This window comes from Mauremys reevesii, linkage group 8 (genome assembly GCF_016161935.1).
Source record: "Mauremys reevesii isolate NIE-2019 linkage group 8, ASM1616193v1, whole genome shotgun sequence".
NCBI lineage: Eukaryota > Metazoa > Chordata > Testudines > Geoemydidae > Mauremys > Mauremys reevesii.
Window position 1 is genome coordinate 104,744,830 of NC_052630.1, and position 24,587 is coordinate 104,769,416.

General features: G+C 40.7%; 1 protein-coding gene across 6 annotated transcripts in view; it reads right to left on the bottom strand.

The window, feature by feature from the left end:
- Positions 1 to 24,587, bottom strand: part of MAST2 (microtubule associated serine/threonine kinase 2) — a 345,729-nt gene that overhangs the window by 78,814 nt on the left and 242,328 nt on the right. For all 6 annotated transcript variants that reach the window (XM_039483465.1, XM_039483464.1, XM_039483463.1 and 3 more), the window contains 2 exons: positions 13,753 to 13,844; positions 773 to 848 (listed from right to left, as the gene is read on the bottom strand). In XM_039483465.1, coding sequence (XP_039339399.1) covers positions 773 to 848; positions 13,753 to 13,844 — 168 coding nt within the window. The remainder of the gene's footprint in view (positions 1 to 772; positions 849 to 13,752; positions 13,845 to 24,587) is intronic.

The following is a 24,587-nucleotide window of genomic DNA, read 5'->3' on the forward strand; positions in this document are numbered from 1 at the left end:
AATACTAAATGTAACCTATTAACTGTTTCTCCTTTCTATAGCAATATTGCTAATGGCCACTGTTTCCCTGTCATGATCAAAGACTGGGAACAGACAGAGAAAAAGACAGGTTGCAACCAGTCTTATGGTGCAGACATTTATCTATCTGGTAAATTCTGAGTATTTCATTCTAAACTACTATATTAAAAAAAGAGATTCAAATGTCATAGGTAGCAAAGAGATCAAGAATTGATGAACAAATATGTAGAATTTGATTGGCTTCATGAACAAATAGGTTTCTTTAAAAAGGAGACGTTCAGGATCCCTTAAAACACACTTCATCTACTGATTAGGAAGTGGGACCTGAAAGAGTGCCATGGAAATGTGACTAATAAACTATGTTTCTATCAACACCCTGATCATCTTGTTTTATCCCAGCCTTTGCTCTCCAAACCTTCTGTCTCTGGCTTTTTTAGACTGCATGTCCCTCATGCAGAGGCTCTGAATCATCTCCCATGTTTGGAAAGCACCTTGCAGTAGCACCCAAAATGTGCAACTGCAATCTAAACAAAAAACAATAAATACTAATAATAATGGAGTGACAATCAGTACCTGTAGAGAGAAAACAGGAGTGCTGAAGACATTTCTAGACTCTAAAAATCACAGTCTAATCTGAATTTGAAACAGAACCTAAAAACTTCTAAATGGAAACTACTTTCCGAAGTAGAAAATACGCAGTACACTCAGGTGGCTTTCACATGCCAGTCATAAGAAGCAAAATGTGCTAACTTACCTACGGGCAGGAACAAAGGAAAAATGAGCAGGTGCATTGGGAGAGAAATTCCTGGGACTGTCCAAAGGACTGCTGCCTGTTTGAGAAAGTGGGGAACATTTACATTTGTGTTACATTCACAACAAATAACTTTCTTGTCACAATATCTGATGAATGAGTTGGCATGCTACATGAACAGTTTTGATTAACATCTATAGTTCCAACTAACCAAGATCTCTGAACCTTTTAATAGCTTGAGCAATAGCTTGTAAAATATTTTTTTGACTGTGAAAAAAATGGAAAATTGATTTTTTTCTCTCTACCATGAAATTAATGTTTTTCCTTACTTTTTAGAATGTGAGTTAAGATGTGGATTTTCCAGTTTAAATTGTCAACAAAAACTAAGTAGCACACAATGCAACAACTACATACAATATATTTGTTCTTGGATTTTTTAAAAATGATTCTTCTGTATGACTTAACCCAATATTTAGCAATGAGAAATGATAGTTAGAAATGAAGCTGATTACATTCTACTCAAGATTAAAGAGGATTTTTAAGTAAATACTTCTGTCCTCCCACTGTGAGATGCATTGGTGCAGGTTGCACTCTGTCAATAAAATATATTTTATTGCACAATCTTGCAAACCCAACATAGTGCTCCTTACTGTGAATATATTCCAGTGGAATTGCTCATGGTAGCAAAACAGTACACCCATGAGTAAATGCTTGCAGGAATGGACCATAACATAAATGTGGTATTTTAAAAAACAACTCTTTGCCCATCAATAATTTACTGTATTTCAGAACACTGGAAATTAAGATAAATGTATTTATTAAGTACACTTTTCTATCATGAAAATGAAAATCCCAGTGTGTTAGTAAGCTGAAGGAAAAGATCTTTGAAAACTCGTGGCGATCGGGAGAGGTATTGGACAATTGGAAAAAGACACATACAGTGCCCATCTTTAAAAAAGGGAAGAAGGAGAATCCAGGCAACTACAGCCTCACCTCAATCCCTAGAAAAATCATGGAGCTAGTCCTCAAGGAATCCATTTTGAAGCACTTGGAGGAGAGGAAGGTGATCAGGAATGGTCAACATGGATTCACCAAGTCAAGTCATGCCTGACCAACCTGATCTCCTTCTATGATGAGACAACTGGCTCTGTGGATATGGGAAAAACGGTGGACATGATATAGCTTGACTTTAGCAAACCTTTTGATACAGTCTCCCACAGTATTCTTGCCAGCAAGTTAAAGAAGTATGGGCTGGATGAATGGACTATAAGGTGGACAGAAAGCTGGCTAGATCGTCGGGCTCAACGGGTAGTGACCAACAGCTCCATGTCTAGTGGGGCAGCTGGAATCAAGCAGAGTGTCCCAGAGGTCAGTCCTGGGGCTAGTTTTGTTCAACATCTTCTTAATGATCTGGATGATGGGATAGATTGCACCCTCAGCAAGTTCATGGATGACACTAAGCTCGGGGGAGAGGTAGATATGCTGGAGGGTAGGGATAAGGTCCAGAGGGACCTAGACAAATTGGAGGATTGGACCAAAAGAAATCTGATGAGGTTCAACAAGGACAAGTGCAGAGTCCTGCACTTAGGACAGAAGAATCCCATGCACTGCTACAGGCTGGGGACTGACTGGCTAAGCAGCAGTTCTGCAGAAAAGGACTTGGGGATTACAGTGGATGAGAAGCTGGATAGGAGTCAGCAGTGTGCCCTTGTTGCCAAGAAAGCCAATGGCATATTGGGCTGTATTAGTAGGAGCACTGCCAGCAGATCGAGGGAAGTGATTATTCCCCTTTATTCAGCACTGGTGAGGCCACACCTGGAGTACTGTGTCCAGTTTTGGTCCCCCCACTATAGAAGGGATGTGGACAAATTGGAGAGAGTCCAGCGGAAGGCAACAAAAATGATTAGGGGGCTGGGGCACAAGACTGATGAGGAGAGGCTGAGGGAACTGGGCTTATTTAGACTGCAGAAGAGACGAGTAAGGGGGGATTTGATAGTAGACTTCAACTACCTGAAGGGGGGGTTCCAAAGAGGCTGGAGCTCGGCTGTTCTCAGTGATGGCAGATGACAGAACAAGAAGCAATGGTCTCAAGTTGCAGTGGGGGAGGTCTAGGTTGGTTATTAGGAAACACTATTTCACTAGGAGGGTGGTGAAGCACTGGAATGGGTTACATGGAGGTGGTGGAATCTCCATCCTTAGAGGTTTTTAAGGCCCGGTTTGACAAAGCCCTGGCTGAGATGATTTAATTGGTGTTGCTTTGAGCAGGGGATTGGACTAGATGACCTCCTGAGGTCTCTTCCAACCCTAATCTTCTATGATTCTATAATTTTATTTCTGTATTGAAACAGGTTCTCTCGGGGCATTGGGTGGTCTATTTCATGATGCAATCATCTTCTCTGGTGGAGTGTCCTTGTCTTGTGGTGAAGGCAGTTTCAAGTGTCGTAAGGTGTATATCCTGGACTTTCTCCTCATCCGAGTGCCTGAACGTAGATAACAGATTTCTTGGTGTGTTTGGGATGGTTACTGAAGGTAGACACGGTGATCCATGTGTTTCTTGTATATTGTTGTCTGTAGGGTTCCACTGTTGAAGCCAATCATATTGTCCATGAATTTGATGCTGGTGTGGGAGTGTTCCAGAGAATATTTAATGGACGGCTGATGGTTGTTGAAGTTGTGGTGGAAGTCTACGAGGGACTTAAATTGTTTGTCCAGAGGATGCAAATATCACCTATGTGTATCAGGTATATAATTGGTTCTGTGGTGCATTTGTGCACTCAGGCATATGTGGCTGCATCCACGGTTGAGTTTGCTAAGTGCTCCCATGGTGGCTGGCTTTCGACAGTAGCCAAGGAATGAGAGTACTACTTTGATGGGCATGGTGATATAATGGATATCAAAGATTCTTCTCTTTATATGTGCTCCTATATTAACAAGGAACATGAATCTTCTTTGTCTTGGTTGAGGGTGATGCCAAGCAGGATTGATGCTGACCTAAACAATGAAACTTACAATGCCAGCAACATCAAGCATATACCAGTTCGAATAAAGTGGTACAACTCTCTAGTGTGGAACAGGGGACGGAGGGATAGCTCAGTGGTTTGAGCATTGGCCTGCTAAACCCAGGGTTGTGAGTTCAATCCTTGAGGAGGCCACTTAGGGATTTGGGGCAAAAATTGGTCCTACTTGTGAAGGCAGGGGGCTGGACTCAATGACCTTTCAAGGTCCCTTCCAGTTCTAGGAGATTGGTATATCTCCAATTATTACCTTTACCTTACTGGTATAAAGATGCTTATATGGGAAGGGAAATAAGCTATATCAACTTACAGTGCTTTTATGCCAGTAATAAACAGCGTCTACACTAGGGGTTGCATAACTACTTCGGTTAAAAAAAAAATCACATATCTAACCAAAATAGCTGTACAAAAACTGTAGAACAAACTTTAAAAAGAACCAGATAAATTCATGGAGGATAGGTCCATCAATGGCTATTAGCCAGGATGGGCAGGGATGGTGTCCCTAGCCTCTGTTTGCCAGAAGCTGGGAATGGGCAACAGGAGATGGATCACTTGATGACTATCTGTTCTGCTCATTCCCTCTGGGGCACCTGGCATTGGCCGCTGTCGGAACACAGGATACTGGGCTAGATGGACCTTTCGTCTGACCCAGTATGGCCATTCTTATGTTCTTAAAATGGAGTTTTAAGGGAAGAATTAGAGACATGTTCATGAAGCATAGACATGCAGAGGGGAGGGAGATTGGACAATGGTTGGAGAGGTAGGTTGGGATAAGGGTTTTTTTTTAAGACTGCAGGGACCGGATCATGCTTGATAGGGTAATAAGAAGGGGCAAGGGAAATCAGGTGGTAGGTGGAGTGCCAATCACTCAGCTATCCAGATATCTAAAGTATTGCATATTTTATTCTTTTAAAAATAAATAGAAAGTGGAAAATGGAAAGTCTTTTTTTCAAATCTTAAAAATTTAATTATGAGCTAAAGTTCTTCAGTGGTATGAAAGATATTAATCCAAAATTCACATGTAAATGTGATCTTTTCTGATACGTAGTACTGGTAAACAGAGCTTCAGCCAATGTTTTTAAAAATAGAGCTGACATTAATTGAGGGTATTGCATACCTAACCAAACCAAAGCTTAAATTTTTTTAACATTAAAATGTAAATTACTCTAAAATTCTAATACTGGGACCAGTTTTTAAAACAAAAACAGGGTTTATAAGTTATTTATCCTTCAGTTTATTGATAGAGGCATAATATTTAAGTGGTGTGCACATGAAATAAAATTTGAGATGAAAAATGCTTACTTGATTGAGTACATTTCTATGTGCAGTAGAATATATAAATGCAAAACTATATACATTAATTCATTTTTTCTCTTATTATAGTGGATTATTAGAGGATAGTCCATTCTTCTTACTCATATATAAGACATATGCTAATTTTATTTTAATTTTTAGGTTTAATTAATGCACATCAATTAAAATTAACTTTTTGAAGAGACTTTGATCTCTGAAAAAGATTTGTTGCCAAGGACTTTTAGTTTAGTAGAGAATTCATATCAACAGGTGGACCAAGAGTGTAGGAAAGCTGAAAAATCTAGGAAATCAGCTGAAATATTAGAAAGTATAACGATTTAAAACGTATGACCAGCAATCCTTGTGCACACTGCTTAATAACATTCAGAGAGGATATGAAATTGATTTTAGATTTGGCCTTAAAACTTGATGTGTAGCTTATTATTAAACCACGTGGGAGTCATGGAACCTTCTCAGAATTCGTGCTTCTCAGCTTGGCAGGCCATTGGCCATTGCTGTTATTGCTTTGCGCACAGGACTCAAAATACATGAGCTGTGCACAGCATGCAGCATGATTGCAGTCTCTGAGGTTTTCAGGCCATTCAGCCTCCATGTTGAATGTCGTGTTTGTGGAAGGCAGGTGCAACTTTAATGAAGCAGTGGCTGTCTGTGGCCCAACGAGGGCATTCTGGGATTGTTAAACTGAAAGGATGACTCAGCCAGACTCCCTTTCCCTCGACCATATCTAGGACATGTAAAGGTTCATTCCTATATCATTAACATTCTTGTATCAGTGTGTTGATTTATCTAATGAGTAGTCACTCTTTGTAAAAGCATCACTTGAGACTAAGAGTAAGGAGTCTCAGATCCAATAGTAGCAATTCTAACCCTTGAGCAACAGGAGAATATACCTTTGCTCACAGAATAAATAGGTTTATATCATCTTTGCCGGGTGAGACCAACACACTTGGGCTTCTCTTATTAAAATTTCTTCAACTACAGCAGATGCAGTAGTACTGGGAAATTTTTAAAGGAAAGTAGAAATTCCCCTTCTCCCTGAAGCTTCTTAAAAGCTTCACCCAGACTTGAGTAGAGTAGAGTAGAACTAATTGCTTTTCATTTTCGAACTAGAAATCACTCACATGGGACCTAATTAAAATTCCAGAGTCTGGATAGAAATATGTCATACAAATCTGAAAAAGAGGATACCAAGGAATTAGTGGTACAGAATCTCTGTACCAGACTGAGCACACTGAAAAGTGTTAAAACACCCACATAGATAATACTGAAATTTGAAGAAGTCTCATTAGTCAATTAGTTCAGTTACTCAAAATTATTTTGATTATAAGTTTTTAATTATACTAAAGATTGCTAAAGCTAAAGATAAATGAGATAAGCCTCCAATTCAGCTACGTGTCATTATTAGGAAAGTGGGACTATGTCTACACTGACTTGCAGTTCGTAGTATGGGATATGAATACCAGTGCAAACTCTCCTCTCTGGGTGTTACAGGAGCGAACTAAAAGGTTCTAGTTCACATTAATATAGTCCTGTTTGAAAAATAATTTGATTGCACATGATTAAATTATTTAAGGAGAGGAAAGATAAATGTGAGTCCAAGCCAGCCTACTAGTATTAAAATGCCTTGTTAAAGGACACTAGCTTAGTTGGTAAGCTCTACAATGAATTAGCAGAATAATAATACTACTAATATGGGTTTTCTCTCACCAAGCGAAGTGTGCGGTAGTCAGGCACTTAATATGAGCATAATGAAAGTTACTAGAATAAATATCCCTGCCTTTGATGGGAAAAAAAGATGCCTGCAGTATTCAAGAAAGTGAAATGAATGTCAGGATAAGGCCTTGGATAAGTAGAGCTCTAACTGCCTGGGGGAAGGAGAAATTATTGAAGCATTTCAAAGTCAGCTCATAAATGCAAAACATAGAATGACTACATTTCCAGAGAAATTTAAGTAAGCAATTTTTGGTAAAAGCATTTTTTACATTGTTCCCAATGAGAGTGAAATCAAGCTGTCCTCAGGGAAGATGACGACTCCCTCCTCTGTCAGGACGCAGAGAGGGACACTGAGAGGAGCAGGTGAACAGAGGCAGCAGCAGGAGGCGTTACTAAAGGCAGCCTGTGACTTTGGTCCTTTGGGGAACAATGAGAAATAGAGGACATTTTTAAAAAGGCTGTACTAACTGAGTGCAGCCTGTGGCCCGAGTCCCATTGGGACTATGAGAATGCAACTATTTCACAAAGGACAATTCTTCATTAATTTGTCTGAAGGAGAACATTCTTTTTGAGCTTCTGCTAAAGGAGAAACTTTCAGCTATGGAAAAAACTACCATTGATCCTAACAGTCTGTTTTCAAAGCCTACCCACTGCATATGTTCTACTCGAGATTGACATTTTTATGTAGATAGACAACGCTTGAACTGAGATTATTTGGAACCCAAAAAAAGTTGATGCCGGGTGCTACATTTCTTAAAGAAATATTAACTAACTTTAAATGGATCACTAATAAGCACATTTACTTGTAAGTTCTCAGAAAATTCATTCACTCACTAAATGCTGTACTTTTGGGAAGAATAAACTGCTCTATTCTTCATATAAATCAAGAGAATGAATCCCTCCTTTAAGGGCAAACTTCAATTCAGTCTTAATTATGGAGCTGTGACAGGCTTCTCCAGAATGAAGGTTTCATCTTCAAAGCAGATAGTTATGTATTCTGGGTTTTGCATTTGTTTTGATCTTTTGGGGAGGAAGATTCTCTGTTTTGTTGTTTGGTTTGATATTGCTTTCTGTGGGAGTTCAAGGGGTCAGGCACAACAGGACTGTGAAGATACCTGGAATAGACTAAATGACTACAATGTAGCTATCATATTGTTGCTTAAAACTTAAATGGAAGTTGAATATTACAAAGGTGAGATTATACATGGTATTAATAGGTCCTGCTATATTATCTGTACTCATATGGTCTTATCACAATTTTCTGCATTTTATTTTTCCGGTATGTTTGTTAATAACGCACTATTATGTTTCTTGTCATGACTCCTCTGCCGAAGTTTTACAGTACATTTTAAATAGAATCCTCATTCTACTAATTTGAATTTTCAAAAATATGCACAATTGGCCACTGCTAATGTTCTGAAGTACTAAATTATTGGAATACTCTCTGTATTAGAGAGATCTGACCTTTAACAAACTAGGGCGTAGAGCTAGAAGATTAAATGGAACAGTATGTTAACTACTCAAAATACAGTTTCATAGTAAGAATAGTATTTGCAGTTGGAGTTCTCTGGCAATAATATTCATAGGATTGTCTCTCTCACACAGGGGTAGACAAGCAGGCTTACAACAATACATGGTATTGTATGGAACACCTCTCAGGTGAACAGCCAATGAAAGTTCCTAGAACAGTTTTCAGTGGTTGCTTGCTTTGTAAATAAAACAGAGCCTGAAGTTGATCACAGGGAAGTCACAGCATCCATCATTTTCCCTTGTTTTACCCTTTAAAAAAGATGCCAGAAACCCCCTTCTCTGAACATCCAGAACTTGCTGCTGCATCCTCAAGTGACGGGGAAACACCTGTTCAGCTGGTCCCCTTTTATACTGTTTCATATGTAAGGAAATGCATTTTCCAGCATCAAGGACTGTTAAAAGAAAGCTCTTCCTGAATGGATTGTACTGTTCCATGCACACTGATCTCATTTGCAAATCCCAGCAAGAGGAACCTTATGGTATAGGTGTTGAGATGAATTTCATTTTGTGGTGAATGGCACCTACGAAAATGAATCCTTCTAAGAACCCTTCCCTAGCTTGTTTGTATGCCTATTGGTGTTTAAAGTTTGCAAGTGAGATTATGGAGTGGACATTAGGGAAGAGTTTGTTTTCAGTGCAGTGAAGGCCATTTGAGAATGGTGCTTTTTAATGCTTTGAAATTCACTATATGCTTTTTAAACTGTGTAAGTGCACAAGCATGGTTGTCATGTACAGTTATAAAATGAATCAAATCGAACATGACAGCCTGACCTCTTCATTCCACAAGTTGGCTAGAATATTTAAGAGAAATACTTATGACACACATAGAGCTCTAATATTAATCTGACTTTGTCTACAGATAAATGACTTTCTTAGGGAGAAAGGTGACTCTTAAGTATTCTACCTTTAGAGAACTCCTATTATCCGGTAATTTCTCCTTTTCTCTACAGACTATTCAGTTATGGAGGTTACAAAGTATATCTTTTTAATTAATAGGTTAAATCCAATATGCAACATAGAAACACATCGGAAAGGATTACTTGAAGTAATTACCCATGACAAACCACTGTTCAGTTACTCTAGTTTCTAGACATCAGTATGCCACATGGTTCTGGCACAACATAGTGTAGGGAAATTTGACATAATGACAAGAAAGCGAAGACCAACTTTTCATTTTGGAAGTGAGTTGGGAGAAATGGGATGGTGGAGAGAATAGAAGCATCTTCTATTGTGTGTACACACACACCCCCACAAAAAAATCCTGCCTGTTTTCTGTGATATGGCTACACTTATGTGGACTGTATAGTTTGGGCATGGGTGTAGTTTGGAGGGGGCCGGGGAGGGTTGCCACCCTCAACTGAAAACCTCAGGCAGACACAGAATTTGACCCACCCCCTCACGCATGACCCCATTGATCTGACTGGAGTTGCCCCGCTACACACACCAAATATAGACGTCAAACTACACCTGAGTTTGGGGCCCTCTGTCAGTCAGATAGCAATCAATCCAAACAAAAATATTTATTTCACATTTTCAGAGGCATCTTTTTGTACCTCCTTAGTTGAACGCTTCCATAACTAAAATGGAATCAGTTAAATCCTAACATAGGAAGATGAGTACTAAGAGTAATAAGCATTATATGAATACCTAAGAGGGGTGGAGGGTTCTTACCAGTGAAAAATCCTATATTCTCTAAGCTACTCCTTTTGTAAAGCTGTTGCTATCACCACCACTATTTTTGAAGAAACATTCTGGGCATGCAGAGTAATACAAAAAACAGTGAGTACATATGGAAGTGGAACTGCTCTGTGGCAAGTTTCTGAGTTGTGACATTTCCAGAACAGTTGGATTTGAGAGGGTGCTTTCTTTGAGATTCTGCAGCAAGTAGTAAATGCCTTGGTGACTATTTTTAGGGCTCTATTAAAATTCAAGCTGAAGATCCTGAATTCTTTACAGGAGAATTTCATTAAAATAATTCACAACAGAGTCTGTCCGTCAATGACTGTGCTTTTAGGGAATCCTGAGATAATAGTGCTAATTCTGTCAAAAATCAACGGGCAGTGGTTAGGCTCTCTCTGGAGGGTTTTTTTTTTTTTTTTTAAGCTGGATGTCACCCATCCAAGATAAGAGGCCCCGGAAACAGAGAAGCAAATGCCTACTTCCAACTGAGCTGCTACCAATTTGTAGTTTCTCTTGAGCGTTTCCTCAATTTTGTACGTCACAGTGTAGTTAGGGGATACACTGTCATCAGCATAAGGAACTCTGAACATAATGAAAAGAACAGTTAGTTACTTATTTTACAGTAACTGTGGTTCTTCAAGATGTGCTGTCCACACAGATTCAGTTCTTGGTGTGCATGCATCCCATGTGCATAAAATTGGATTATTTTCAATGGCAGCATCCATTGGGGCCAGGCCTGTGCCCCAGACACCCTCTAAGCTTCTCGCAGCTGAGAGTCAAAGGTGCTGTGAGGCAGTCACAATCTGCACTCAGTTCCTTTGTCAGTAAGAATCCCATAAGAAAGGGCTGTGCCTAGAGAGGATGTATGGTGAGTCACAGAATCGGTGTGAACAATACATCTTGAAGAATCATGGTTGCTGCAGGTTAACTAATCATTCTCTCTTCTTTGAGCAATCATCCTCACCAATTCCACTCTTGGTGACTGACAAGCAGTCACCCATCCAGCTGGAGATGGGCAAGGGAAGTCCTACTTGAAAAGAGTGCAGGACTGCCTTACCAAAACTCACATTTGATCTGTACCCTTGAACTGGAGAATCGAGAGTGGTATATGTGTGCATTGAGCTCCATGTTACTGATCCACAACTCTCTGATACGGGGATGCTATCCAAACTGGTTGCAGAGGTTGCTTGAATCCTAGTGAAATGAGCCCTAATGTGTCCAGAGGGAATCTTTCTTAGCCCAGTTTTAACAAGTCATAATACAGTCTGAGACCCACCTGGACAGCCTCTGGGACAAGACAGGTTGTCCCAAACAACTCTCAAACACCAGAGTCTGGACATTACCTGAATGGCTTGGTCCTAACTACATAAAAAGGACAATGCTCTCCCGATATCCAACATGTAGAGTGTTATTTCACCCAGGTCAAAAAGCAGCATAAAGAAGAAAACAGGGGGGTGAACTAACTGATTGATATAAGTTGGAGACTACCTTGGGAAGAAACATTGGGTTTAAGAGTGACTCTATCCTTATGAAAGACTGTTAATGGAGGGCCCACCCTGAAGATCCAGATCTCTCTTATTCTTCTAGCTGATGTGATGGCTACCAGGAAAGATGTTCTCATAGAAATGTGATAAAGGTGTTAGCCATAATGCTTTTGCACTACTGAAAGGTGTTCCAATACTATAGTGATGAGCACAATGTAAGAACCTATAGAAGCTCATAGAATGTCAGAGTTGGAAGGGACCTCAGGAGGTCATATAGTCCAACCCCCTGCTCAAAGCAGGACCAATCCCCAGACAGATTTTTGCTCCAGATCCCTAAATGGCCCCGTCAAGGATTGAACTCACAACCCTGGGTTTAGCAGGCTAATGCTCAAACCACTGAGCTATCCCTTCCCCCTATGCAGAACAGAATGTGGGTTGCAGCCATCCAACCTCTTATGCCCTCAACTATGGGAAGCAAGAGGGTGGCTGGGACACAAGTGTGGCCCCCACGAACACTGCTATTCAATCTTACACACATGGGCGCATATGCACCAAGAGGAAAATCCATGTTGACAAACACTTGAAGAACATAATATTATAGTAAGGAAGCAGAGACCAAGAATGTTGTTTGTGGAATGTTACTGAAGTCTATTCATGCTTCTTGGCAAGGTTATTTTAGACTCTGGAGTTTCTCCACCAGGATAGGGTCAAAACCAGCTCTTCAGAGTAGACTGAGAAGGCTCTCTCAGGGTCACCTTTTCCAGAAAAGTAGACATCCTTTTTCATCTTTTGTCTGTGGCCGGGGATTGGAATTGCAGCATCTTGGATACCTGTCTGATCGGGAATATCTAATACTTGGAGGGTGCCTTCATATTTTCCTCCCTTCTAAGGTGAGGGCTATTTTCTCGGGTTTCCTAGGTCCTTGGAAAAGTTCCATAGAAGGAACCAAAAAGGAGGCAGGTGGGCTCTGTAGCAGCTGCAAAGGCTGGCCTGCTATTATTCAAAGAGAAAGCTCGCCTGCACACCAAGAAGGCTCTTCAATGGAAAGGGAGACTGGTATGCACAGTAAAGGTATGTTCAGTACAGACGGCAGGGCACCTAGAGCCTCACTCCCCTTCTGCTCTCCCATTATGAAATATTAAAAAACTTGCAATTGCTACAACAAGAACTGTAATTAAAACTACCCACAAATAACAGACCAAAAACAATACTGATGTCGCAATCTGTAACTGCCAGAAACACGAATGGGACAGCGAGGGCTAGGAAAACAGATGCTGTTAGTAAAAGAAATACACTGTACCAAAAGTTTTAGAGCAAACCAGAAATTTCCCTTGGGCTTGGCAACAGTGAAGTGGAAACAAACTCTAAAATCTATACCACAAAGAAACATTATTACTTCAAGGAATGTGATCTCTGGCATGCCAAGCAGTAGTAGCTAGTATCTCCTATTGTTACTATGAGGGAATATTACAAAGAAGTTCAAACAAGCATTACATTTTATTCAAATAATTTCACTAGCAACACTTTTTCGAATTTGGTCATGTTTAAACAGCAACAGAGGCCACCTTTAAAAAATTAGCTTTTTGACAGTCTCCACACAGTCATAGTCTAACTGCGTGGCATTTCCTGGATGCCCTCTGCCAGACAGATTTATAACCCTATACAGTCCCCAAAATTCCAAGCTGCTGCTCGTACAATGAAGATTCAGCTAGCTAGCAGTCCCCGTTGTCTTACATTTCTTTTGGGAGAAAAGAGGATTAGGGTGATACGGGCTAGGGGTAAGTTCTTCAGAGGGATTTGATGGAGAATACGATGGAGGACTGGAGCACTTGGAATGAGAGGTCATTCCATGTACGAAGAAGGCAGGATGAAGGGAACGGGAGCCCAGGCCTTCTTTACATTTCACAGAATAAAATCAACTTTTATTAATTAAAATAATCATTTGTTATTTTTTTTGTATCTAAAAAAAATTAGTACCCACTCAATATGGCCAAATCATTTACAGCATCAGAGGAGGACACAGATACCATGGTGATGAGTGAGGCACAAACATCTAGTTAGAAGTGAAAGATGCTATACCCCTTTGTCAGTGAAGTTAAGAAAATGAATTAACAAATCACACACAATTTAGTGAATTCAGTTCCGAATAGCTTATTTGCCTTATAATATAAATGGACTCGGTCAATGGTAATGAATAATGAAATAATTTTACTAATGATTCCCAGGTATAAAACAGTTCCCTGGTTACCTGTATGTCCATGGAGCGGGGAGTGTGGTCGTGGGAGTGTTGGAGATGTGCTGGATGTTACAATCAAGCTCTTCCTGTTGCTCGTCCGACAACTGAAATGAAATGAAATAATGATGAGGAGCCATTTTAAACAAAGGACCACAGTATTTTTAGGAAGAACCAGCAAGATTTCCTATTGCTGACTAGGATCAGTATTTGGCTTCACATTTCCTCATGTACTTAATTTTGAAGTTGGGTCTGCAGATAAATAATAAGTACACAGGGCTAAAAGTTATTAGGTCAACAACAGGATTTTATAATACACTGTAGAAGTGATATTAATGCATTCTGTGTTGCATGCTGTTTTGATCAGTGAATATAGTTTACCAAAAAAATTTCTCACTCCTTTCTGAAAAACACGCCCTTCTCATGGCTTTATCAATTGTTAATATCACAAAAACATAAACAGTAAAACATTTACATCATTTTAGTGTGTACTTCCATTTCGATTTGTAAATTCTTTATTTTATATGTTACATTGTTAGATATTAAAATTTATTACAACTGCTATTCGTCATATCGTGAGAATATACTACTGACCAATGTATTTATTTTCTTTTTAATTTAGTGTTAGCAAAATTGCAAAGAGCACATGAAGATGCAAGTGGGATTTCACCCTTCAAAGCAAGGAAATCCAAAGGTGAGTTCCAAACAAACCCTGCGAATCAAAGGGTCTTCATTACAGGTGCTGCAATACCCATCCACAATAACATGAATTGAGCAAAGTTTCAGGGCCAAACTCTGAACAGGTGCAACTCCATTGACTTCAATGGAATTACTCCACCAATGAATTTGGCACCCTGTGTGCATTTTATTTATTTATTTACTTGCTATTGAGAGGTTTCAAAATTAGACTGTTTCCAGAGATCAGTGTTTTCTCCCTTTGCTCACTGGTCCAGGTCTAGTTCTTGGAAAAGTTTAATTAGTCCTAAAAACAATTGTAATGGACCAGGGAAATGTTTTTAGACCAAAGAAGCTGTGCAGTTCCGGTTTATAAAATCATATTCTAATTACCATCTTTGTTTTTGTTCCTATTCAGACTGTGATATGAGTTCAGCAGCAGCATCTCATGAATTGCTAGAGATTAATTTGACAACAGGAATTCCAAGCTTCTTTCAGTTATCATAAAGCATTTCTACTTTGCTCTGGTGGCTCTCAAGATAGAGTTTACTAAAACGACGTTGGAAATTATGTGGCATGGCGGGAAAGAAAAATTAACAGTAATCAAATTGATATTATTTTATAGTGTCTTGTAACAAGATAAGCAGTTAATGCATACCACTGAAAAGATATGATACAAAGCTTCTCATTGACATAATTGTTTCCAAACTCTGTTTGCAAAATATTAGGTACTGAAATGTTCACTGGTCCTTTAGTCTGACACTACATTCCAGCAGTTATCAAACTCCCAATTACCACAATTTAATGGAAAATTATTTTACAGTCACAGAACCATTAGTGTAGCTGATCATTAATTTTTATTTGAACATAGTAAGCTTTTCTGGTTGTTGTTCAAAACAGAAGTTAGAGTATGCTAAAAACAGAAAAAAATCACAACTGGACTGCCAATAAATTACAGTAAAGTTGAAGCACCATTAGCTGCCACTCTAGCTCTTTAGTGTACTTAAAATTTCTGTGAAAATTATACAGCTGATTCAATACAATCCTCACTTACATTTAAGTACTATTCAGCAAGAGTCTATTCAAAAATTGATTGCTACTTTGCACATAGTATGCAAAATCTAACAGCATGAGCCCGAGAAGCTTAAAATCTCATCGTTTATAAACAGATTCTTAATGTGCATCTTGAGTTACTCTGTTCCATTATTGCAGAACACAAAATAGAATACTGAGTTCAAAGACTAATACCAGAGAAGCATCCCATTTATACTGTTAATATAATAAACCCTTGCCACGGTAAACACAACCAAAGTATGTTAATATGAAGTACTGTATATGAAAATTAAGTAGTTTTCAATAGGCAAACATTAAATGGGGGTCTTTCTAGTCAGATTCTAGGCGGGTCAATACTAGGCCCTTCACTATTCAACATTTTCATCACTGATCTGGAATTAAATATAAAATCACAACTACTAAAATGTGAGATGATGCAAATCTTTGGCAAGTGGTAAATAATGAGGAGGGAAAGGCAGTCACAGAGAGATCTGGATCACTCAGGAAGCTGGGTCCATCAAACAAAACATGTTTCAACACAGCCCCAAGTGCAAGGTTATACATCTAGGAACAAGGAATGAAGGTCATACCTACAGAACAAGGGACTGTCCTGGAATGCAGGGACTCTGAACAGAGTTTAAGGGTCACAGCAGACAAGCAACTCAACATGAGCTCTCAGGGCTATGCTGAGGCAAAAATAGGTTAATGCGACTCTTGGTTATATGAGCAGGGAAGCAGTGAACAGGAGTAGGGAGATGATTCACGTCTATACATGGCACTGATGAGACCAGTAGTAGAATACTGCCTACAGTTCTGGTGTATACATTTTAAGAAGGATGTTGAAAAATTGGAGAGGATGCAGAAAAAAGCCTCAAAAATTATTTGAGGGCTAGAGAAAATGCCTTACAGTGAAAGGACTGACTTCAAAAGCTCTAACTGTTCAGCTTATCAAAAGTAAGTTTGAGAGGTGTCTTGATTACAGTGTTTATGTACCTTCCTGGGAGAAAATACAGGGTGAAAAAATGGTTCTTTAACCTAGCAGGGAAAGGCAGAACAAGAACCAATGGCTGGAAGCTGAAGCCAGACAAATTCAAATTAGTCCCACATTTTGAACAGTGAGACTGATTAATCATTGGGAAAAAAATACCAAGGGGCATGGTGGACTCTTCATCTCTGGATGCCATCAAATCAAGACTGGACGTCTTTCCAGAGAATAGGCTTTAATCAAACAAGTTATTGGGTTCAGTATAGAGGTAACTGTGAAGTTTAAGGGCCTGTGATATACAGGAGGTCAGACTAGATGATCTAATTGGTCCCTTCTGGCCTTAAACTCTTTACTATTTATAAACTCTCCAAACTGTGCTAGACATTTCCCTGCCCAAAAGAGCTTACAACATAAAATATGGCATGACAGAAGATAGCAACAAAAATGGGAAGGAAAAGGAAGGACAAAGTTTACAAAATTAGAAGTCAGATGGTTACAGCACTCAGATTAGTTCTACGTGCCTCTTAGTATTTTAACAAGAAAGAAAGAAAACTCTCACCCAGTGCTCACATACACTGAGTTTTATAATTGTCTATAAGCCAATAATTACTTTTACTTAATTATTTTAATTAAACCCATGAAAAGACTAGCCAAACTATCCTCTGCCTTTGACCTCACCCTGTCCTGCTTTCACAATTCAACCCAAGATGTGGACTTTGATAACAACAGATGTTACCTAGATACCCATTATGGCTGAAAATTTACCCCTGCATTGCTTTAATTTAAACAAGGTGTAGTTTACTACTACAGGATTTCTTGTTTCCACAGATTTGTGCAATAGAGAACTAACATGCTAAACATATTTGGAATCATGTCAAATTCAGACTACTACTGCTGTCAACTATATTGGCTCTTTGCACACCACACTACTTGGACTGCACACCCTGTATTCTTGACAAAAACTATGTACTGCCAAAAATTATTCTGGATCTAGAAAAAAAAATTAAATCCCAATTATTTTTACCAGACACAATAAACTGGTAGTTGTTTATGTTGAGAGATTTGTAACAATACCTTTACTGACACCATGAAAATATAATTTAAACTATTTCTAGAGTTAACTGCTCTCCCTGCAGTAAAAATAACATTTGTTACATGTGCTAAAATACTCTAAGTGCATTCTTGAAATTGAACACTACAGGACATTGGACTTGGACTGGGTAACTGGACACTAGTTTTGGATTCTCTGACATGTGCTCTGTAGTTAGACACTCTTCTTCCAAGGTAATTTATGAGAACATTTGTTAAAGTACCTGATTGCTATATGCAATCTTAGTGGTTTTGAACCAGTAACATACTAACAAATCTTGAGTCATTTTATTCCAAGCCTCTATAAAAGACTAACTAATACACCTAGTTTTGTATTAACTTTCTGGCTGACAATGAAAACAATGAATATTTCAGTTTCAATACAATCTACAATAAAATCAATTATCAAATAATTTTAACACCAAAATTCACTCATGCTCCTTCTCTTGCTCACAGGGATACTGTGAGGAACATTTCTTAACGTCAGTGAGGAGTTTACTCTATGGGAATGAGTACCACAGAAAAGCCAATGAGAGAATAAATAAATATATTCATTGTTGTTAAATAGTACCTTAGAATCACAGATATTAGAGATGAAAGAGAAACTGCCAGGTTATTCAAGTCTATCTCCTTGCCAATGCAAGATTGAACAGAAAAAATGTATCTATAGTAGACAAAAGTTTACACTAACTATATGAAACTTTGGATAGGATTTGGTATAAATTCTAACTTCAGTAAAATTGTTAAAAAATCATGCAGATTTTTATTTTAACCCTTAATTCTTTTATAGAAGAATTAAGGGTTATAAGAGAAGTCTGTGTTCTAACTAGTGATTTCTTTACATCAACCCAATTTTTTTAAAAGCTTGACTAACCTGTTGCACTTTTCAAGTACTATCACTTTTAGGAGCAGGTTTCATTCCAGAAATCCAACAAGTGGGCTCAATATTTGATGTACAGTAGAGTCATGCCTACTAAATGGAATCCATATTTTAGAACTAATACAGCTGCAGAAGATTATCCTTGATTACTTGTCTTGCCTAACCCTAACAATAAACAGCATTAAACCAAGGTTAATTATTAACTGGATTTTCCTCTGTCTTTAAAAGCAACTTTCAGATAAGATCTTTAACTGTCTTTTGTTGACTTATTTCACAAAAAGTTCTTTTTTATGAGAAACAGGCATTTTGAAGATGAAAACAAATATTTAAGAATTTTTGTTCACAATGGAGCAAAATATTCAAATCTGAAATCTGCACATTAATGAAAGCACCAGCTGCATGGCAACATTAACTAGATATGGAAGTTATAGCTTTAATTATAGTAATTTAGAGATGGAAGCACTTTTGTAAGCTTTGATAGAACTGACAACAGGAATAATTAGTTCTTCAAAGTAGATAAGAACAAGTAAGCATCTGGCTCAAAGTGATTATTTTCACATTCAATAATAGTTTAAGAGTTGTTCACCCCAGAACAACTGGAAAACATTGCTATTGTTCATTCTGTAGATTTGGTACGCTACACACTACCATATCACACACATTTATATAATGAATATGTCTTATTCATCTTTCTCATTGTGTAGCTCTGGCTTCCTAGAACTACCTTCTAACTTGCAAACACTCATTCAGTCCAGCCTGTTCACTTGTATCCATTAAAGAGAAACTTGTGTTTGTGTGCATCTATCTGGAACATACATAGACCAAATTCTTATAAGTGAAACTTGCTTGCAGGTTACTAAAGAAGTAAACCAAATAAACACTGCAAGTCTCTGACTAGACTAAGATTGTAAAATTTAATTTGTTTTAAAAATTTATATAAAATTGCAATTGGTTTGTAAATAACAAGTGCGACAACTAGTTATTTATGAGCATAAACATATAAAGGCCTTGGAGGGTTCCAGATTACTAAATGCTTCATTGCAGAAACCCTATTTACTTGTAAGGGAAATCTCTCTTTCCACTTCTAACTCATTCAGTAATCTGAATCTAGGTAGCAGTGACCCCTTGGCTCGTGCTATGGGGCTAAACATAGCAGTATACACTTTCCTCCTGGGGCTGCAGCCCAGGATCTGAAACCTGGCCAGGTGGTGGGTCTGAGAGCCTGGTCTCCAGCTCCAGCAGGAATGTCTACACTGCTATCTTTAGCCCTGTAGCGTGAGCTGCCCAAGTCAGTTGACCAGGGCTCTGAGACTTGCTGCTGTGGGTTTTTTTGTTTGCTTTGTTTTCCTGCAGCGTAGATGTACCCTTAGGCATAGATGCCAACTCAGTGGGTGCGCTGCAGCTCAAGCACACACTGTAAAAAAAAATAGGGGGTGCTCAGCACCCATAGAGCCAGATTAATCTTTTGCTGGTCCCAGCGCCTGGGCCATGGTCCCACCCTCTGCTCCACCCACGCTCCACTCTGAGGCCACGCCTCCCCTCAGCCTCTTCCCTCCCAAGGCCAGCCCACCGCTAACATGGAGAGGGAGGGAGGGGAGAGGAGCACCCACCAGCAAAAATAAATCAGCACCTATGCCCTTAGGTAATTATATAGCCGCCATTACCATATACCTGAGCATCTCACAATATTTAATACATTTATCCTAACAGCACCCCTGTAGTTAGGGAAGTACTATTATCCCAACTGCACAGAGTGGAATTGAGGCAAAGAGAAACTAAAGCCCAGATTTTTAAAGGTATTTAGGCACTGCTCCACTCAACAATGCGAGACATAAGTAACTTAGGAGTCAGAGGGCATGTCTACACTATGAAATTAGGTCAAATTTATTTAAGTCGACATTTATTCTCCGATTTTACAAAGTCAATGCTGCATGTCCCCACTATGCACATTCCATCGGTGAAGCGCATCCTCACTATCATGGCTAGCATTGACTCACGGAGCGATGCACTGTGGGCAGCTATCCCACAGTTCCCGCTGCCGATTGGAATTCTGCGTTAGGCTCCAAATGCCTGATGGGACAAAAACATTTTCGGGAGTTGTTTTGGGTACATATTGTCTCCTCCCTCCGTCCCTGAAAGCAACAGCAATCATTTACGCACCTAAGCCTGGGTTACTCGTGCAGATGCCATAGCACGGCAAGCATGGACCCTGCTCAGCTGTACACTGTTGTTGTGAGCATCACAAACACCTCGCACATCATCCTGTGATATTTGCAGAGCCTAGCCAGGAGCTGCCACGTGGAAGAATGTGATGCCTCGCAGATAGCCCTGCTGGAAGCCATGGAACAGAGCAATCCGCAAACACTGGCAGCGGCAGCCATGCTTGTTGACACAGTGGAACGCTGCTTCTGGGCCCAAGAAAAAGCATAGACTGGTGAGACCGCATAGTTATGCAAGTATGGGATGAGGAGCAGTGGCTGCATAACTTTCGAATGCGTAAGGCCACTTTCATGGAACTTTGCAAATTGCTTTCCCCAGCCCTGACGTGCATAAATACCAAAATGAGACCTGCTCGGACAGTTGAGAAGTGAGTGGCGATAGCCCTGTGGAAGTCTGCAACGCCAGATTGCTACCAGTCAGTCGGGAATCAGTCTGGAGTGGGTAAATCCACCATGGGGGCTGCTGTGATCCAAGTAGCCAGGGCAATCAATTCACTTCTTCTAAGAAGGATAGTGACTCTGGGAAATGTGCAGGACATAGTGGATGGCTTTGCCACGATGGGGTTCTCTAACAGTGGTGGAGCGAAAGACAGAACACACATCCCTATCTTGGCACCAGACCACCTTGCCAAAGAGTACATAAACTGCAAGTGGTACTTCTCAATGGTGTTGCAAGCGCTAGTGGATCACAAGGGCCATTTCACCGACATCAATGTGGGATGGTCGGGAAAGGTACATGACGTGCACATCTTTAGGAATTCTGGTCTCTTCAGAAAGCTGCAAGAAGGAACTTTCTTTCCAGACAGGAAAATTAACACTGGTGATGTTGAAATGCCAATAGTTTCCTTGGAGACCCAGACTACCCCTTACTCCTGTAGCTCATGAAGCCGTACACAGGCAGCCTGGACAGCAATAAGGAGCAGCTCAACCATACGCTGAGCAAGTGCAAAATGGTGGTAGAATGTGCCTTTGGATGTTTAAAGGGGCGCTGGCGCTGTTTACTCACTAGGTTAGACCTCAGTGACTGCAATATTCCCATTGTTGTTGCTTGCTGTGTGCTGCATAATATCTGTGAAAGTAAGGGGGAAAAGTTTCTGGCAGGGTGGGGGGTTAAGGTAGAATGCCTTGCAGCCCCTTTTGAGCAGCCAGACACCCGGGCAATAAGAAGAACAGATTGAGGCATCTCTCAGAGGCTTTGAAAACCAGTTTCATAAATGATCCAACACTGATGTGACAGTTGTGTGCGTTGTTCCTTACCAAGCTGCCCCCATTTTTGCATGTACCACCCTGTAAACTAAACCCTCACCAACCACAATGTGCACCTTGAATAAAGAGCCTCTTGTCTTCAATTCATGCATTTTGATTATGCTAACAAACACTGAACAGAGCCAGCAATGAATAGCAAAGATAACCCGGGTCTAAGGTTCTGATAACATGGTGGGGGAGGGGCAAGGACATGTAGCTTACTACAATTGTACTGTCTAGCAATCAAAGCTGTAGGAATGAGAGCCTTCTGCTCCATGAACCATCCCCTGGAGTTGAGTTCAAGGGATAACGGGGCTTCCCCCCCCCCAACACACACACATTCTAGGATGTCTGGGAGAGAAGCATATGGAACTTGGTGAGGAGGGCAGCTGGTTCATCGCTGGGTGCAGCAGGACTCTAAGGTCTAGCTGCCTTTCCTGCACCTCAACCAGACACCTTGACATGTCTGTTTGCTCCCCCATAAGCCACTACATCTCCTCTTGCGTGTTACGCTCTTGATCCCTGCATGCTTTCCTGCCTTCTTTATCAGTGCGCATTCTCTCTGACAGTGTAAGCCTCCATACATTCAGCTGGGCCCTGTCAGTCTTGGAGGAATGCATCAAATCACAGAACATGTCTTCCCTTGTCCGCTTTTTTCGCCTTCTAATCTGGGACAGCCTTTGTGCTGGTGTGGAGGAAGCACCCACAGACAATGTTGCAGCTTCAAGGAAAAACATGCATTGTTGAAAACACAAGGTTAACTCTTGCAATGAATGAAACGCTTCAGGGAATATATTTACTGCTGTGAGGTATGAGGCCACATTTTGTCTTTTAAAGGAAGCGCCTACCAGCAAGGTACAACACATGGCAGAGCGCTTGGCAGCAGATTTCAGTTTGCAAGCAGGCATGGTAAGCACACAAGAAAGGGTAGGAGATGTCAGGGCACACCCAGGGACATTTTTTGGTGGGGAAACTGTTGGCACAGGCTTCTCCGGGAAGCACCCTTTGCGAAGCTGGACTGGCCGCCACTGTATCCCAATTGTTTACCTCAAATTAAACATTAACCACAATTGCATTTAACCTCTGTAGTGTGATTATAAGTGTGCACTCACCAGAGGTTCCTTCCCCGCCATCACAGTCCCACAACAGTAGGTCCTGCAAGGGGACTGGCTCCAGAGTTAGGAAAACGTCCTGGCTGTTGGGGAGAATGGATCCTAAGCTTGCCAGCTGTGCATTCTCCTCCGCCTCTTCCGCATCAACAATGTCCTCCTCATTCTTGCCCGTGGCCACCTGGGGCCCCTGGGAGGTATCCACGGAGAGCGCTGGGGTACTGGTTGGGTCCCTGCATAGAATCGCATGCAGCTGCTCATAGAAGCAGCATGTCTGTGGCTCAGAACCAGAGTGACTGTTCGCCTCCCTTGTCTTCTGCTACGCTTGCCTGAGCTCCTTTATTTTCACACGGCACTGCTGTATGTGCCTGGTGTAGCCTTTTCCCCCCATGCCCTGCGCGATTTTGGCAGAGATGTCAGCATTTCTTCTTCTGGTTCAGAGCTCTGCCTGCACAGACTCTTCTCCCCACACAGCAATCAGAGCCAGTGTCTCCTGTATGCTCCACACTGGAGCACATTTGCGGCCCTGGGCAGGCATGGTCAGCTGTGCTGGTGAGCTCTCCACGCTGATCAAACAGGAAATGTAATTCAAAAGTTCCCAGGGCTTTTCCTGTGTACCTGGCTGAACTGCAGTGGAATTGAAAGTGCTGTCCAGAGCGGTCACATTGAAGCACTCTGGGACACCTCCCTGAGGCCAAACCCATCGAATTACACAGCATTGTGTCTACACCACCCCTAATTCGACTCGGGAAGGTAGACTCTAGTGCTACTCCTCTTGCCGAGGTGGAATACAGATGTCAATTTCACAAGCCCTTTAGGTCGGTGGAAAGGGTTCAGTACTGTAGACATGCACATTATAAATTCGACTTAACGTGGCATATGTCGATCTAACGCCATAGTGTAGACCAGGCCAGAGTCTTAAGCAATTTGGATGCTTAGGAGTGTACGTCTCAATGAAAGTCAATTGGACTTAGGCTGCTGAGTGCCCAAGTCACTTTTAAAAATGAGACAGGCTCCTAAGTCATGTAGGCCTTGCCGTGCTGAGCAGAGCAATGCCTAAACACTTACACAAATCTGTGCCAAAATGACTTGCCCACGGTTACAGAGGAAGCTTGTAGCAGAGCAGGAAATTGTATTTGAACAGAAGCAGAGCTTTAATCTCCACCCCCCGAAAGCCCCTCAATCACTGTGACAACAACACTATGCTCCCTATCACTCAGGTCTGGAACCCAGGTGCCATCTTTGACTTGACCCTCTCTTTAGATACTCTCATCCAGGCTATGTCTAAATCTTGATGATTGTTCCTTTCTTCCTCAGCCACGCAGCTAAAACTCTCACCCAGGCTTTCATCGTCTTGTATCTCAACTACTCCAACATCCTCTTCTTTGGCCTTAGCAAATGCAACCTTGTCCCTTATAGCCATTCAAAACACTGCTGCTAAGTGCAGAGATCATTTTCGTAGCTCATAGCGTTGACCACATCTCCTTTCCTTCTGCATCCGGCCACTGGCTCCCCTTTCTCCATTGCATCAAATGCAAACTACTTGTCTTCACTTTCAATGATGCCAGCCTTCACTGCCCACTTTTAACATTTTC